The sequence below is a fragment of the Ananas comosus genome, linkage group 10, assembly GCF_001540865.1.
Source record: "Ananas comosus cultivar F153 linkage group 10, ASM154086v1, whole genome shotgun sequence".
Classification (NCBI taxonomy): domain Eukaryota; kingdom Viridiplantae; phylum Streptophyta; class Magnoliopsida; order Poales; family Bromeliaceae; genus Ananas; species Ananas comosus.
In genome coordinates, this window is record NC_033630.1 from 3517958 (window position 1) to 3534598 (window position 16641).

A 16641-nucleotide genomic window follows, 5' to 3' on the forward strand; every position below is an offset into this window, starting at 1 on the left:
CGGCTTATCGTGGGCCAAAGTCAATTACGTTGAAGAGAGGTAAAAGAAAATAATAAAATAATATAATAGGTAAAGATAATTATATTTAATTTTTTTTATTATATTACTAATTATTCTTTTATTTAATTGGTATATTTAAAATATAATAAAAATTAATTAGTTAAGTTTTAATATTTTTTTTATTTAATTTGTACAATTAAAATATAATAAAAAATAATTAATTAAGGAGTTCGGCTACTATATTTTTATGAGTATTGGCTCTCTTATACTCAAAAGTTTTCGGCCCTTAGATTTATTTCATTGATTATTTCCACCGGTTAGATCATACTATTCAATTAACTACCCACTCAATCCTTAGAGACCACTATCATTTTAACTGTGGACCACCATCATCCTAACCACACATCCCATCAATCAACGGTTAAAAATTTATGAGTATAAGAGATTCTATATTCATAAGAGTATAGTAGCCCCAGCTTTAATTAACTATTAATATGTTTTTACTGTTTAATTTTATTATTGTATTACTATAATTTTTGTATAAAAAAATAATTTAATTATTTTAAATTAAAATTTAATTATATAAAAATATAATTTTATTATCTTTATTTATTAAATATTTATTATTTATATATAAACTATAGTTTTACAGCATACACTTCCTACCAAATAGACAGCAGAACTAATGGAACTTCACTTACATAATTACGAAACCAACAACGGGAAAGAAGTAGTTATCACTGAACTCTATTTCAATCCAAAGTCTACTTCAAGCCAAAGTCCAATTTCGTTGAAACAAACGTACCCCTAATGAAGCTAGCTTCATTGACAATTCACTGCAAGTTAGATTGAGAGAAGCAATTAATTCACATGTAATCACTTAACACCGTAAGTGCGAGTTAGTTTCTTCAGTTGATCGATACAGAAAGCGACAGAAACAGCAAGAAATTTAGCATTGCTCGTAAATAAAATAACAAAGCCGGCCAAAGTGCAATTTTTATAACATGAGATGAAGCTGAAAACAAAGAGCTTCTGCAGGTTCTCTTCTTCTTGTTCTTATTCTCCTAACAACTTGACCTGCACTAATCTCCCATTAATTGTTTTTTAGCTTTTTTTTCCTTTCTTTTTTGGTTAGTTAATAAGACAAGATCTTCGTCGACAGACGCATTTTTGCGGTGTTAATTTCCAGGTAAGCGCAAATGCCATCTTGCAGCGACTGTTGCGCGTTCGTACTGGCGATACCGGTGGGCTTACTATGGATAGTACTGAGCCTCGGCGTCCTCCTTCCGATCGTTTTAGCAATCCTAATCGTCTCTCTGGTTTTTACGCTCGTCGGGTACGGAAGAAGAGTGCTACAATTTTGATCTGATCACGAAAAGTTGCATTCTTTGGGCGTGCAGTACCATTCTTGATCGATTTCGATGTTTTGTGTAGGTTATTCCTATCCTGCATCTGCGTCGAGGGCGTCGCGAAGGGTTTTATGTATGTTAGCGATTTTCTTGACAAGGTTGCATGGAAACTCTACGACTTGACTGTATGTGGACAGGCTTGTAAGTACTCATTAGATAGTATTTTACACCGTTTTCTATCTAAGCAAATTGAATGTCACTCGTTAAAAATGATGATAATGATTATTATCATATATACAGGTAACGATGAATCGAACAACCGAAATGCTCGTGCACAGCGGACTTCCTCGCAGGAGTCAAGAAATCGGAATGCAGTAACTCCGCGGTCCACTCAAAGACCGACAGAAAATCGCAGCAACAGCACGACGAGACAGCAGAGAAGTGTTCCTTCAGCAAATAATACACCTGTGGCTCCGCGACCTGCACCGACGACGAATCGTACCCCAGCACAAACATCCGCACCTACACCAACAAATGAGTATCGCGCAGCGACAATTACTCCTGCTAGTAAGGAGAATGTCGTCATCGACATGCCGCCGCTGACGGCGCCGTCAGCACCACCAGTGCCGTTAGCTACTCCGCCGCCTGCTATCACAGTTGGAATCTCGCATAATGGATTCACGTACGGAGACTTGGTGAAGGCGACGGGCAAATTCTCTGACGAAAATTTCCTCGGCGAGGGCGGCATGGCGTCTGTGCATAAGGGCACTCTAGCAGACGGCAGAGAAGTCGCGGTCAAGCAATTGAAGATCCCCGATAGCAAGTGGGGGGAGCGCGAATTCGCGGCGGAGGTCAGCGTCCTCGGCCGCGTAAATCATCGCCACCTGGTGCAGTTGATCGGATGCTACACCACCAAGGGAAAGAGAGCACTTGTTTGTGAGTATGTTCCGAATAAGACGCTGGAGTTCCATTTGCATGGTATATACCAAACACCGATCTTCGCCGTGTTCTTGTTCTATGACTAAGATTTACTAACTAGTCTTATTAATTACTATTCTTTTAACTCAAAATGTTAAGTGCAAATAGCCTAAACCACATAATTAATGCAAATCAAAGTTTACCATAAAAAGAAAAAAGAAAAAGAAAACTAACATCAAAGCATATATATCACCAAATGCTACTTTTGGAAGCATAATATATATGAAGAGTTTTCTATATATATTAAAATTTCACAATAAACAATGTTATATGCAGGGGAAAATCAACATGTCCTGGATTGGCCTACAAGGCTAAAAATATCTCTTGGAGCTGCAAGAGGGCTTGCTTATTTGCACGAGGAGTGTGAGAGTCCCTCTTTTCTATATCCTCTAATATATCTTTTTGTAAATAGAGTTATAGTTGTAACTTTTAACCAACCATATTATTACGGTTAATTGCATTTTGTAAACATATCGAATAGTAGGTATATTCCTACAAAGTTTATTTTTTTAATTTTATCCCTTACAAAAGTTTAATGATATTCATATTTGCCCTCTGGTTTGTTATCGTTAGAGCACTGTTATTTTTTAATAGCAGATAATTAAAATAATACTTTTACTCTTACAAATATTTCTCTCCTATTTTTTAACAGCAGATAATTGAAATGATACTTTTGCTCTTATAAATATTTCTCTATGTTAGAATTATGCATAAATGTTCCCCCAAAAAATATTTTACTTGATAATATAAGAGGGGTAAAAATATCAATTTAACTCATTCACTAACCAGGGTTAAGTATTTTACTCATACTTAACTATATTTTTCTAACGAATCTTAACAGGTATATTTGAAAACGTTAGGGCTTTTATAGAAATAAAAATAAAAAGTTAAACTTTGTCGGAATATATCTGTCATTCAATACGTTTACAGTGAACTGCATGCAATTAACCCAATTATTATTATATATACATAGCTAAAGAAGCCTTCTTGATTTTCTTTTTCTTTTTTTTTAAAAAATTTGTAGGCCAGCCCAGGATTGTTCATCGGGATATTAAAGCAGCCAATATTCTTATAGATAATTCATTTGATGCCAAGGTGTGTTTCTTTATGGCAAAAAATCAAAAATAAAAATTTCTCTTGATTTAATTAATTAATTAAAGCTCAGACGATATTTTACTCTTCTGCGCGAGGTTAAAATTATAACACTTTATGTGTTATTACTCATTCATATGTACCTACTTTAAATTTTAACGACTATCATGCGTCAATAAATTAATGATTTAGTACAGAAAATATATATATATATATACATATACACTAGCGCTTTATCGGTTATTTTATGAAAAGCAAGTGATAAAATATTTTTGTGCAATTCTATTATTTACTGATAGGAAGCTTATATATTTTAGTTTATACCCTGATCTATAATCATCTTAATTTGCTTTTTTTTTTTTTTTTTTTTTCCTATTATATACAAATGCTAATGTTTTATACATGCATGACACCACATTTGCTCTTGTTGCCCTAGAAATCTGAAATTAATCTTTTATTTATATGGGGTTTTTGGACAGGTAGCTGATTTTGGGCTTGCAAAATTTCTTCCAGCGGGTGACACCCATATTTATGCAACATACATATTGGGAACCCATGGGTAATGTTTTTTGTTTTTTTTTGTTTTTTGTTTTTTTTTTTTTGGCTTTAGTTAATTGTCATCATATGATGTTTTAGAGTTACAATTGCTTTAAAATTTGTGCTCTATGAGAGTTTGGGCGGTTGATCAGGGCTACTAATTAGCGAGCACTTGCTGAGAAGTTCAGTGCACTACAACACAGCTGTCGATGCATACTACAAATGCAAATTTTTTTTGCTTGGTTGTTTGTAGCTGAAAATTGCATCAATTTGACTAGATCTCTGCCATACGTACTTTGAAAGTGATTTTGTATATTTTTTACTTAATTGACATAAAGCAATTGCTAGGTGTGCACTTCTAAACTAGATATATATATATATATATAGTTGATCTAGGATACTTTTACAAGTATCATCCCCATGTTGCTATCACGTTTTTAGCCATTGGATCTACTTTTTGATTACTAATAGTTCTTGGATCAAACACTATTCCACCTACCACCACCTACCACCATCATCTCAACCTCACATCTCTCCATCCAAGGGCTAAAAACACACAAGTATCACTTGGGTGATACTTGTAAAAGTATTCTAGCCCTACTCTATATATATATATATATATATACTCGCGCCCGCTCCATCTAACTATCCTTACCGATTTAGCGAACCGAACCGAACCGAACCGAACGGAATCGACAAAATATCTATTTTTCAAAAATAAATAGATGCCCCTTTTTAAAAAATTTTCTTATGTTTTGGTTGTGTCACCGTCTTGCTTGTATTCCGATCGAATAACTCAAAGATGACGACGAAGCAGTAGTATTACATGCATGTTGTACGTACGTGCCTGTATATCTATGTAAACATAATTTTTTAATATTTTTAAGTAACCCTCCATTTTCTTTCACTTGAATTTCGGACTAATATTAGGTGTCTAGACCGACCGTCCCTAGAGCAAGTGGCAAAGAGTTTGGCGGTTGATACCTGAGACCCAAGTTCGAATTAATCCTAGCTGATTCACATTTCCAGCTAAATTTATTTTTAAATAAAATAAAAGAAGCAGGTATCATCTAAGAAATTAACATGTTGTTAAACAGGCCGGGTATCAAAGGGGGATAAGTTTAAGCTATAAGCTAGCCAGTAAAATATTTTTTATCATTCTTCAGTCCGTAAAATATAGCATTTTATTATCATGTGATTTATACTTCAATTCTAATTTTTTATGCGTTTTAGTGACAAATCTTTATGGTGAAACGATCGACCACGTGCGAAACTACACGATAGCATGATGTATAAAACTTTTCAGACTACAAGATGACAATTAACTAAAAGTTTGCTAAATTACGAGAGCGCTGGAGTTTTCCCTCGAATATTCGATCCTATTGGCTATTAATTGTTAGTATTTGTTCCTCACCAGCTAAATAGTTGATGATGATGATGATGAAAANATATAAATATTAGGTAAAAAATGTATTGATGTCATATTTTCAAATTAGAAATTGAATTTAAAAAATATAAATTACAATATAAAATCTGCACTGGGTTAGAATACTATTAATAGCACCAAGTTAATTATTTATGCTATTAATTATTTGGCTCTTGGATGAACTAAGTGCTTGGTGCTATTAATAGTATTATAGCCGGACTCTATAAAATCTTCTAAAACCGCTAATTTAGTATGTTTCAATCAAGATTTAATTACCAACACTTTTATTTTTTTTTTTTTTTACCTGGTCTGTACAATGTTCCGTTAACTTGATAGAATATCCAAGAAATCATTTTTCAGCGAAGTGTACTACAAAATTCCATTAAGATTTGACAAACCTTTTTAAATAATTTTTAAGAAGTCAAAAGGATCATAGATTAGATAGTAAAATCAATTTTTTTTTCTAATTTATTTTCTAAAAAATAATCTTTGAATTTTAGATATTTGTTCTACTTAAGATACACTACATGCAATTAAGGTAACCTCTTTACATTTTTACCCAGTAGAACATACCATTTCTCTTCTAGAGGAAAATTGCAAAATTTTGTTGCAGGCCAGGTTGCCGCTCGCAGAAGCATTGCTCGACGATGGCAACTACGATGCGCTTGTCGATCCGAGGCTGGAGAACAACTACGATCGCGGCGAGATGCGGCGGATGGTCGCATGTGCGTCTGCTTGCGTGCGATGGTCGCCACAATATCGGCCACCTATGACTCAAGTAAATATTCATTTGTCTTAAAAAATTACACTTAACAATCTTATGATTTTCTTTCCGGTTCACTATAAGTACCTAAGAGTTAAATATGATAGTGTAGTGCTATTTTCTGCGAACCACATAGGTGTAAAGTGTAGATTATAGGATGGTAAAATATTACATGGCACAATCTTATTAATTCTAAAGTGCAGATTTTTAAGTCACAGATAGTGGCAAATACATGAAAAATGCCAATCTACCAATGGACAAATTGAAGTTTCCCTTCTTCTTATTAAATACTTCTAATCCGTTATCAACATGTTGATATCCGATCTTCTGTTTTACATCAATTTAATTATAAGATTGTAACGCCCCAATAGTTTCATATTGAATAAAAAAGAAATTACGATGGCGTATATAAAAATCAGAAATTCAAGAAATTATTATTGATAGTAAATTGGGTCATTACATTAAGTATAATAGAAAAGGAATTACAATTTGGTATATAAAGATTATGGACCCTAAATAATAAGGTGATAGAAAAAAAGAAAAAAATTGGGGATAGAAAAAGATTTGCGGTTGGATATATATATATATATATAGTAGGGCTAGAATACTTGTAAAAGCATCATGAGAGTGATACTTGTGTGTTTTTAGCCCTTGGATGGAGAGATGTGAGGTTGAGATGATGGTGGTAGGTGGTGGTAGGTGGAATAGTGTTTAATCCAAGGACTATTAATAATCAAAAAGTAGATCCAATGGCTTAAAACCTAATAGCACCATGATGATGATACTTGTAAAAGTATCATAGCTCAACTATATATATATATATATATATAAGCAACGACCCAACCCGCTAGCAACAATAACTCGTTGGGCCCAACCACCTGCCCAAAATGCTTAAGCCCAATTATTATTACTAGCATGTAGGTCTCATATAAACTGATCGGAATCAATATCCCATCCGATGTGGGANTAGGGTTGAGTGGTCCCCACAAGGTAATAGTATTAATTCAAAGGTTAAAAATGATTAAAGGGGTTGATCTAAAAGCCAAAAATTCAGAAGCACCAGATACTCTATACTTCCGATAGCATAGTAGCTCTACTCTATGCTTCAGTCGTTAATTTTTACGTCCACTTGATGAACAAGAGAACAATATCGAAAAAGTATGAAATTTGATTTCTACATACTTCAAGTGGTATAGATCATTTTCAATGGTATCGATTGTCGATTTGGAGGCTCTATTATCGAAAATAAATGAATAGCAACGGAGCTCGTTTGCTACCGATAGTATTCCAGCTTAGCTATATATATATAAGATCACGGGGCCCTAAGTAATAAGATGATAGAGTGATGAGTGCGTCCTTTTTATCAACACATGCATCTTTTTAAAATTATTGGTTAGCGCTTACGATCTATATCTATAACTATTGTTGACAAAATAATGGTTTGATGTTTTTGACAAATTAACCCTTTTTGATGTTTTTGGCAAATTAACCCTTTTTTTTGTTTATTATTTTTGGCATATCATTTTAGGATGTTGGTGACACAGTAGTGTTATATTTGAGCAGGTTGTCCTAGTTTTAGGAGGGTTGGCATCTCCAGATACTCTCAGGCACGAAGATCGAGAAGCTTAAAACAAGCATTAAAGGTAAATATAGATTGCTTATTGCCAAAATTTCATAAAATACGGATGGATATTCGAAGGTAAAAAATTATAATTTGTGGTCCTATTTTACGTGTGGATACGATTTCTAAGGTGATCATATTGTATGAGTTCTCAATTCTATATTGATAATTGATTAAAATGAATGCGGATTTTGTGTGTAGAGAGAGAAAAGAGGGAGAGAGAGAAAACAAACATATGTCTTTTTCTTTTTCAGTATAGCACTACAAAATGAAATGGCCTACACAGCATAACAGTTAGGAGTAATTATTTTTTTTTTTTGAGAGAAAGGTAGCATGCTACCCGCTTCATTCAATAAGAACGTGAATTAAGCTATATGGGTGAGGCAACAAGGCCTCGGCACGTGACGAGAAGACGCAAAAAAAAAAAAAAAAAAAAAAAAAAAAAAAAAAGAAAAAAAAGGGTGGGGTCAGCTACAGTTGAGTCAGTCAGGCGAAAGTTTCATCCACAGGTCCGTCAACTGATTGATCTTGTAAGTACCTACTGTTGGGTCGTACTGAGACGTCCTGAAGATCGCCCTATTCCGGAGTAATTTATTTAATCGGATAATTTCATATAACTCTCTATAAATATATAAAATAGTAGATATATTTCTATGAAGTTTGAATTTTTAGATTTATCCCTCAAAAGTTTCTAATAGTTTCAAATGTATCAGTGCCTGTTAGAAAATTGTAGCTACCTATAGATAAAATACTTAACTTTGATTAGCGAGTGAGGTAATTGATCTTTTTATCCCTCTGATATTATACTTTCTTTTTTTAATCAAAATCCTTTTTTGATCAAAACCCTAACAATGGAAACTGTTCTTCCTCTAGTTTCGGCTTTTCCTTTTCTTCTTCCTCTCTCTCTTTTATCCTAGTTTCGAATTCGTAACTAGGGTTTCTTCGTCCACGTTCATTAACAATGTATGTTGTTTTGCCCATGTCAAGCGAGAGGGAATCAATATTAGATAGGTAAAAGAGAAAATGAGTGAGAGAAGAGATAGAGAAGAAGTTTACAATAATGGTGGATTGGATTAGTATTTACAGAGGAAGAAGATAATCATTGAAAAATTTTGGGAGGACATTTTTGTATGATTCTAATAGTTGAGACTTTTGAAGAGGCATATTTCTAATAGCAAAATTGACATTTCACTTATCTTCTGTTAAAAAATAAATAATAAGCTAACGGTAATAAACCAAATGGCAAATATGAACATCATTGGACTTTGAAGGGATAAATTTAAAAACATGAACTTTACAGAGATATATCTGCTATTTGATATATTTACAGTGAGCTGTATAAAATTATCCCTTATTAATTTATTACTTGTTTTTTAGAAGATTTTTTTTTTTTTTTTGATTTAGGATATCCAGCTGCAAGATGAGGATATTAAATAACTGCCAAATGGAACAAAAATAGTTTTCTGTGTCAGCTTGTTGGTGTCCATGACTACATAAAAAGATGGCGATATAATTGTCTATATACCCCTTAAAACTTTTTACCTCTAATTCTTTTTATTCAAAATTACTCTTTGTATATTTCTCCGTAATTCAAAATATCACTGCGGATAGTATACGTAAGTTATTTCGGTTAAGACCAGATTAATTTCTACCAGAATTAAAAAAAGTCAAAACATTTCTTTGCCCCTAACTTAAGAACAAATAAGAAAATTTGTTGATGATAGTAGAAATGTATATTTTAAAAAAAAAATCAAAATATTTCTTTTTTCCCCTAACTTAAGGACAAAATAAAAAAAAAAACGCTAGTGACACATAGAATTGAAATTTGAAAGACAAAATAGTAATTTTGCTAGTGATATAATAGTTTGTTTCAGAATCAACTCACGGGTATCGTTTGTTCGAGATAAGCAAAAGTGACTATTCTAAGGATAGGTATAAATTGACGGTATAAAGCGGGATTAGATTAATTTTGCGTTTGTATGAAATTGGTTATTCCTGAAATAAAAAAATTAGCGTTTGATTAGGTAAGATGGGATAGAGAAAGATAGTGGGCTTATAGAATAAAAAATAATTATTATTATGCCTCTATTATATTTGAATTTAAATTTTAAATTTTATATATATTTTTTAAATTTAAAAATTTTAACTTTGAAATTCAAATTTGAAATTTAACATCTCAAACTTTAAATTCAAAATTTTAAATTTAAATTTCAAACTTTAAATTTAAGATCAAATTTAAATTTGAAAAAATATAAAATATCAAATTTTAAATTTCAAAGTTAAAATATCAAAATTTAAATTTAAAATTTAAAATTTAAATTATAAACTTTAATTTTGAGATTATAAATTATAAATTTTTAATTTATAAATTTTTAAAATAAGATAGGGTGTGGAACAATTAATAAAAATAATTTATTATAATATTTAAATATAATTTACTATAAATTTATTATAATATTTAAATATAAATAATAATTATTAATATAGTACAATTAATAATTTTATAATAATAAAATAATGTATTATAATATATAAATTTTAAAATTAAAATTTAATTTTTTTAATTTTTAAATAAGAATAGGGTGGGAACAATTAATAAAACTATTTATTATAATAAATTTAATATATTTTTTAAATTCTACTTAAACTTCATTTAATAAAAAGAATTTTATTATAATATTTAAATATAAATAATATGTATTAATATAGTACAATTAATAATATTATAATAAAAATAATGTATTATAATACAACATATTATATTTATATAATTTAGTTTTAATTCAATTTATAATTTTAATTAAGTTTGAAATTAAGGATCAGAATAGTGTTGTTCCACCAAAATGGTGGAATAGCAAATCCCTTGCTATTCCGGGATAACCGGGAATAGCAAGGTTTGACCGGGATAAAATATCCCGGCCAAATTTCACCCCGTTTGGCGGAATAGCGGGAATAACTTTCGTTATCCCCGCTTATCCCCCCAACCAAACGGGGCCCTAAGGAGTACATTTGAAATAACTTAGAACGTTAAAAGAGAATAAAGAAAGTCAGGAACCTTACGGGGGGTATAAAATAACAGTGAATTTGACATTCACACACTGAAAATTGGCCCCAATAAAGTTTTGTCCAACTGAATAGCAGGGCCCAGACCTGCCATTCTCCAGAATTATAGTAACATACAAATTGGAAGTTAACTAACTACTGGTTCTTCCAAGTCTGAATAGATGCTTCGCACATGATCAAAGCTCACCCGAAAGATATGACTGCTGCTCATATGTATCTATTTTGTCAGTAATAAACATTTGTGCGCGAGTTAATCACACACGCGACGAGGTTTAAATTTAAAACATTTGGAGGCAAAAGGGTAAAAAAGAAATATAGATTAAAGAGAAAGCCTAACTAAAAGTCCAAGAGAAAACCATGTAAGGAAATTTCAGATTATTGTCCCACCATATAAAGGAGAAACTAAGAGACAAGCTTAAGATAAATTCATTATAATAAAGCTTCCAACAAGAGAAATTCTGTTTCTTGAAGAAGCTCTAACACATACAAAACTAACACTGTCATTGACAAATTATTGATTAACAAATAGAAAGAATTAGTCTGCTGTTGGTTATATCGCAAATCGCAAATCGAAGGCACATACACATTTAAATAAAAAAAAAAAACATCAAACAAAAAACTGTATACTTTCAAGTCAATCCTTTCCGATGCAAAGACTAAATTTACAATTGATAAAAACCGCCGGAGTAAATCAGTAGCCCCCACTGAATTTATAACTATCCTTTCTCACTTTCGCCTTCTCCATCTCCCGTGTTTCTTGGCTCTCGTTGCTCGACCCTGACGGATTCTGACCGTAATCGCTGGTCGGCACACTGAATTGGCTGCTCGTGTACTCTTGACTTGTCAGCGCCATTTTCCGGAACTTCTTCATATCCTCGTTGTACTGCCCAGAGTCGTACTCCGAACCGCTGTATGAACCGAAGAATCGGCTGTGGCCTGGTCTGACTCCTTCGTTGAGATCCTCGAGAGATGCATCTCCTTCTAGAGCCCGGACAATCTGCTCAGTTTAAGATAACATAGTTAAGGAAAGAAGGGGAGAGGGGGACCATGTGCAACAAATAAAAGCAGAAGATTTTAATGCTAAATTGCAAGAAAATGTTGATACCGTTTAAAAGTAGGGAGCAAAACTACCAAAGAAAATCAAGGAAATCCTCTTGATCCAAGATAAGTGTATAGGATATTGACTCTAGATGCTGTTTTATTCACAGAGACAACATATAAATTATATATAAAAAGTTGGCATATACCTGGCTCATCCGTGGCCGACGCTTGGCAGAGTGGCGCACACAAGCAGCAGCACAGGCAACCATGCGTGCCATCTCATTAGCATTAAAGTTCTTCCCCAACCGTTGATCAAGAAGGGCATCATAGTTGCCATCTTCGAGTGCTCGAGTAAGTAAAGGTCTTGCCTGCAACAGGAAGTGTGATTACCTCCATTAAATTTACACAATACAACTACCACAGATATTATCTGTTGGTATTATTAATTCTGAAACTCAAGAGTTTAAGGAAAGGTTCTTTGTTTTTTTATCACTCTTTTTTAGAAAAGAAGAGCAAAAGTTTGAAGGATCATAAAGAGAGGCTTATAAACTAACAAAATTATGGTAAGTTGGATTAAGCAAAAACTAACCCAGTCAACCAAGCTATCATCCATAAATGATTGGCTTGAATCAACCGGTCGTCGTCCAGTGATTAGCTCAAGAAGCATAACTCCGAAAGAGAAGACATCAGATCTATCTGTGAGCTTGCCAGAAGATGCATATTCTGGTGCCAGATACCTACAGTTGTGATTAAGCTAGCCATCAGCAATTTTTAAACTTCTAAGAATATAATATTTTGAAAGTGGGTTCATTAAGATTTTCATCAAAATAATTTAGCAAAGATGATTAATCTATCATCTAATTCAAAGTAATGTAACTAAACAAGACAACACTATAAGCATGAGAGATTCAGCTTACCCAAAAGTACCCATTACTCTGGTGGAAACATGTGTGTTGTTATCAGAAGTAAACTTTGCGAGTCCAAAGTCTGCTACCTGCAAACAGACTCCAGTTAATAAAGGTGAAACAATGTTAACATATTTTGCAAAGAATAAATGGCCCAAGCAGTTTTGCAGGTCTACGATTACATTTATGATCGACCATTTGATCATCTAGTGCATGCTTAAGATTTAGTTGATCCTTTCTAGAAGTGAGCTCTACCAAATACTCACAACCGAAACAAAATCGTCATTCTAATAACTTCATATACAGAAAATTTTATTGAAGATCTAGTCCACCACAATATCGCATAGGAATATTTCCAAGCTCGGTTTAGTCACTAATTAAAGAATCAGGTAGGGAAATTTGAAAAATGGAAGTGCTAGTTACCTGATTAATAAATCTAGTTACTTTAGAGATTCAGTCTATTCAAACTTCCAAAAGGGAAGAACCGATTATCTGATCAATAGAAATTAGTAGATACAATCTAGATCTACTGAAAATTCAATTACAGGTCCAAACTCAAAGACCCATGACAAAACCCTGAACCCAAAGAAGAGAGTCAAATATTTCCACCTCTGTCCATTAAAATCTTACAGCTATACTATACAAGATGAGACAGTCAAAGTCGCTTATCAAGCATAGATGACTGCAGCATAGTTAGTACTTTTTGTCACAATAGCATGAATGCATTTTCCTCATGAGATTTAATTAGGGTAAAGTCAAAAAAATTGAGCCCAACAGCTGTCCAGTTGACTTTGATTCAAACATTTCATGCAGATCAGGTATACTATAGGACAGCTCGATTCCAACCAAAAACCAGTACTGAGTTGATCCAGTTAATGGGTCTATTAATGTAATACAACTCATTTGAATTCCTTCCAAAATTTTCTGCCTCTTTTCGTATACCGAACAATTTCAGAAAAGTTGGTGCATATTAACAAAAGAACCTGGACAAAATATACTGAGCGTACTAAATGATGTGTTCTTCTTGATGATGCATGTGCATAGAAGCTAATTTACATAAGATCATATTTAAAATAGAATAAGAGGAAAAACTAGTAAAGAGGCATGACCTACCTTAGCCTCAAATTTATAATCCAGAAGAATATTAGCTGTCTTTATATCACGATGAATAATTTTAGGATGGCCTGCCAATCAAAATAAATTTTAATGAGAACATGCATGCCATCATTTAATCATGATTTAAAACTAAGGAATCTCTCTTTGTTTTAAAAAAAAAAAAGAAAAAGAAAAGAAAAAGCAATAGCTGAGGATATAAACTAACAATCCTCATGAAGATATGCCAGCCCCTTTGCAGCGCCCAAAGCAATCTTTAATCTAACGGGCCATTCCATGGTTGGTCGACCTTTCCCTGAAAAAAAGAGGAATAAAAAGATTCTTCATGAAATGATCGAAGATATATAATTAGGGTGGGTTGGGAACAAAATTAAATTAAACAAATAATCTGTACAGGCAAATCATTCATCATTTACAGCGAGTTCCTTTAGTCAACTTCAAAACCTGAAGGCACGTCTATTGCCTTCATATGAGAAACTGCGCCCAGTTGGTATTTATTATCATATTTGAGTTAGTTCAAAGATAAACAAAAACAATTCAAGGAGGTAAATAGAATTTTAGATACTTCTATCACATGGGCTCTTACTTAGCAAGCCATATCGAACACAACCATATATCGATAAATTAGATAATAAAGAAGCCAAGAGGATAAAAATGGACAACACTTTTTGCTCTTCAAACATACAAATTTCTCCTAAAACATTCTTTTTTCGCCGCTTTTTGTATATTCAAAAGACTAGAAAAGAAGAATACTATTTAATTTACTTCATTCTCAGAATAGTGTGACTGAAAAAAGAAAAGAAGGTAGAGGTAGGATTGAAGAAACACTATGACTTAGGTGCATAACCAAATTAAAAGGCATGATAATCAAAGAAAAAGGTGAGTAACAATTACCATGCAGGTGGAACTCTAATGTGTTGTTCGGAACGAACTCATAAACAAGAAGCCTCTGGCCCCCGGACATGCAATATCCGACCAATGAAACCAAATGTTTATGGTGGACACGGCTGATAATTTCAACCTCTGCTTGGAATTCGCGTTCGCCCTGTCCACTTCCAATCTTCAATTGTTTAACTGCGATCTCTTTACCATTCGGTAGTATTCCTTTGTGCACGTATCCAAAACCGCCTTGACCAAGGAGGTTAGCATCAGAAAAGCCATTAGTAGCCATCAGCAATTCCTCATAGGTAAAAGTGCTCTTCGAGAAGCCCAAGCCCACACCAGGGGATGGCGGGGGGAGCGGCTCACCGCCGGAATAGTTTGATCCGGAGCCCCCACTGTTAAACATAGGTGGAGGAGGAGGCGGAGGGGATGGATTTGGGGGAATTTTGACGATGTGATCGGCCGGTGGGGCCCCATTGTTTTGCCAGCTTTGGTACCTTCCGCCGCCATATGGGTCATCTGGAGACAATTAAATTGGATGAAAAACAAAAACGAGAAATAACAAACCGAAGCAATAGTGATTTTGCCATTCACATTCAACAAAGAATTATTATGAAAAAGATAAGCCAATGCAATTAACTTGGTTTGGATAGAAACAAAGGTTTATTGAACTTTCAATCTAACATTTTTGCTACAAGGCTTTCCATATATATCCGCCATAAATGTTAAAATTTCTACAAAAAATAGAGAGAGAATTTGCATCAACCTAAGATCGCAATTTATGCCCTGGTAAAACTAGCACTTGAGAGTTGATTCATAAAAACAGTGGTATAATTGGGCCCCATACTCATCTAATCTAATGCAGAAGGAAACACCCGAAAAAATAAGAATTTTATCAAACCAGTCCTTGAAGATGAACCCTCTTGCTACCTTGGATGTCACTTTCTGATATTTAAAAGTTTGCACAAAGTGCGTTTCATGAGAACGCCTCTTCTTCTAAATGACCGTTGCTTTCAAATTTCAATCGAATAAGTAAATTAAGATCAACTCTAATTCCTTCCACATTATTATTATACCCAAAAGCCCAGAAAAAGTTCAAACAGATCTAAGCATTCTACTTCCAAAATTCGTATTAGTAATTAGGGTTTCGGATCGTACCCTTGTACGCCGGGGGCGGCGGCGACGCCGCCGAAGGGATCGCCGGAGGCGGAGGAGACGCCGACGGGGTGGCCGGAGGGGGAGAAGACGCCGACGGGGTGGCCGGAGGCGGGGGAGAAGAAGCCGACGGGGTGGCCGGGGGCGGGGGAGACGAGGCCGAAGGGGTCGCCGGGGGCGGGGAAGAAGACGCCGATGGGGTCGCCGGAGGAGGGGGAGAAGACGCCGAGGGGGTCGCCGGAGGGGGAGGGGATGGGGCGGCGGCGGCGGCGGGGGCGTCGGCGACCCGGGGAGGGGCGAGGGAGGAGAGAGCGTGGGGCGGGGAGGCGTTGGGGAGGAGAGGTGGAGTTCGACATGATTGTGTGGCGGTTCTTTTTTTGGCTACTTGTCCTCCTCCTCCTCTTTGATCTCCTCCTCTTTTACTTGCAACAACACCACATTAAAGCTTAGTATAAGCGTCGTACAGCAGCAATTTCTCTCTCTCTCTCTCTCTCTCTATCTTCTTCTCCAATCCATTCTTAACTGGGTAGAGTATAGTTCGATCGGTTGCAAAATGAAAGAAGAAGAAGAAGAAGAAGAAGAAGAAGAAGAAGAAGAAGATACTAGTAGTTGGTCTCTCTCGTTTTATGGGGATTCGTTCTGCGTCCTCGTGGGTGGGAACTGGGAACTGGGAACTGGGAACTGGGAACGAACGGGGCAGGTGCTACTAAATAAGA

General features: G+C 34.5%; 2 protein-coding genes across 2 annotated transcripts; one reads left to right on the forward strand and one right to left on the reverse strand.

The window, feature by feature from the left end:
• LOC109716636 (proline-rich receptor-like protein kinase PERK7) lies at window positions 1200-7774 on the forward strand. The gene is made up of 8 exons (XM_020242171.1): window positions 1200-1336; window positions 1435-1550; window positions 1650-2327; window positions 2604-2690; window positions 3352-3422; window positions 3899-3978; window positions 6001-6160; window positions 7709-7774. The coding sequence occupies exons 1-8, from the start codon at window positions 1200-1202 to the stop codon at window positions 7772-7774; spliced, it is 1395 nt and encodes a 464-aa protein (XP_020097760.1).
• On the reverse strand, window positions 11271-15850 carry LOC109716803 (proline-rich receptor-like protein kinase PERK1). The gene is made up of 7 exons (XM_020242380.1): window positions 14783-15850; window positions 14097-14183; window positions 13889-13959; window positions 12788-12864; window positions 12460-12607; window positions 12077-12238; window positions 11271-11826 (listed from the first exon to the last, which is right to left on the reverse strand). The coding sequence occupies exons 1-7, from the start codon at window positions 15174-15176 to the stop codon at window positions 11521-11523; spliced, it is 1245 nt and encodes a 414-aa protein (XP_020097969.1). The 5' UTR covers window positions 15177-15850; the 3' UTR covers window positions 11271-11520.

Excerpts from the sequence above, each read along its gene's own strand:
- LOC109716636 (XM_020242171.1), top strand. The coding sequence starts at position 1,200 with ATGCCATCTTGCAGCGACTGTTGCGCGTTCGTACTGGCGATACCGGTG. Across the intron at positions 1,551-1,649 it reads GACTGTATGTGGACAGGCTT|GTAACGATGAATCGAACAAC; the intron begins GTAAGTACTCAT and ends TCATATATACAG. Across the intron at positions 3,423-3,898 it reads ATAATTCATTTGATGCCAAG|GTAGCTGATTTTGGGCTTGC; the intron begins GTGTGTTTCTTT and ends GTTTTTGGACAG.
- LOC109716803 (XM_020242380.1), bottom strand. The coding sequence starts at position 15,176 with ATGTTTAACAGTGGGGGCTCCGGATCAAACTATTCCGGCGGTGAGCCG. Across the intron at positions 14,184-14,782 it reads ATTAGAGTTCCACCTGCATG|GGAAAGGTCGACCAACCATG; the intron begins GTAATTGTTACT and ends TCTTTTTTTCAG. Across the intron at positions 11,827-12,076 it reads GTCGGCCACGGATGAGCCAG|ATTGTCCGGGCTCTAGAAGG; the intron begins GTATATGCCAAC and ends TAAACTGAGCAG.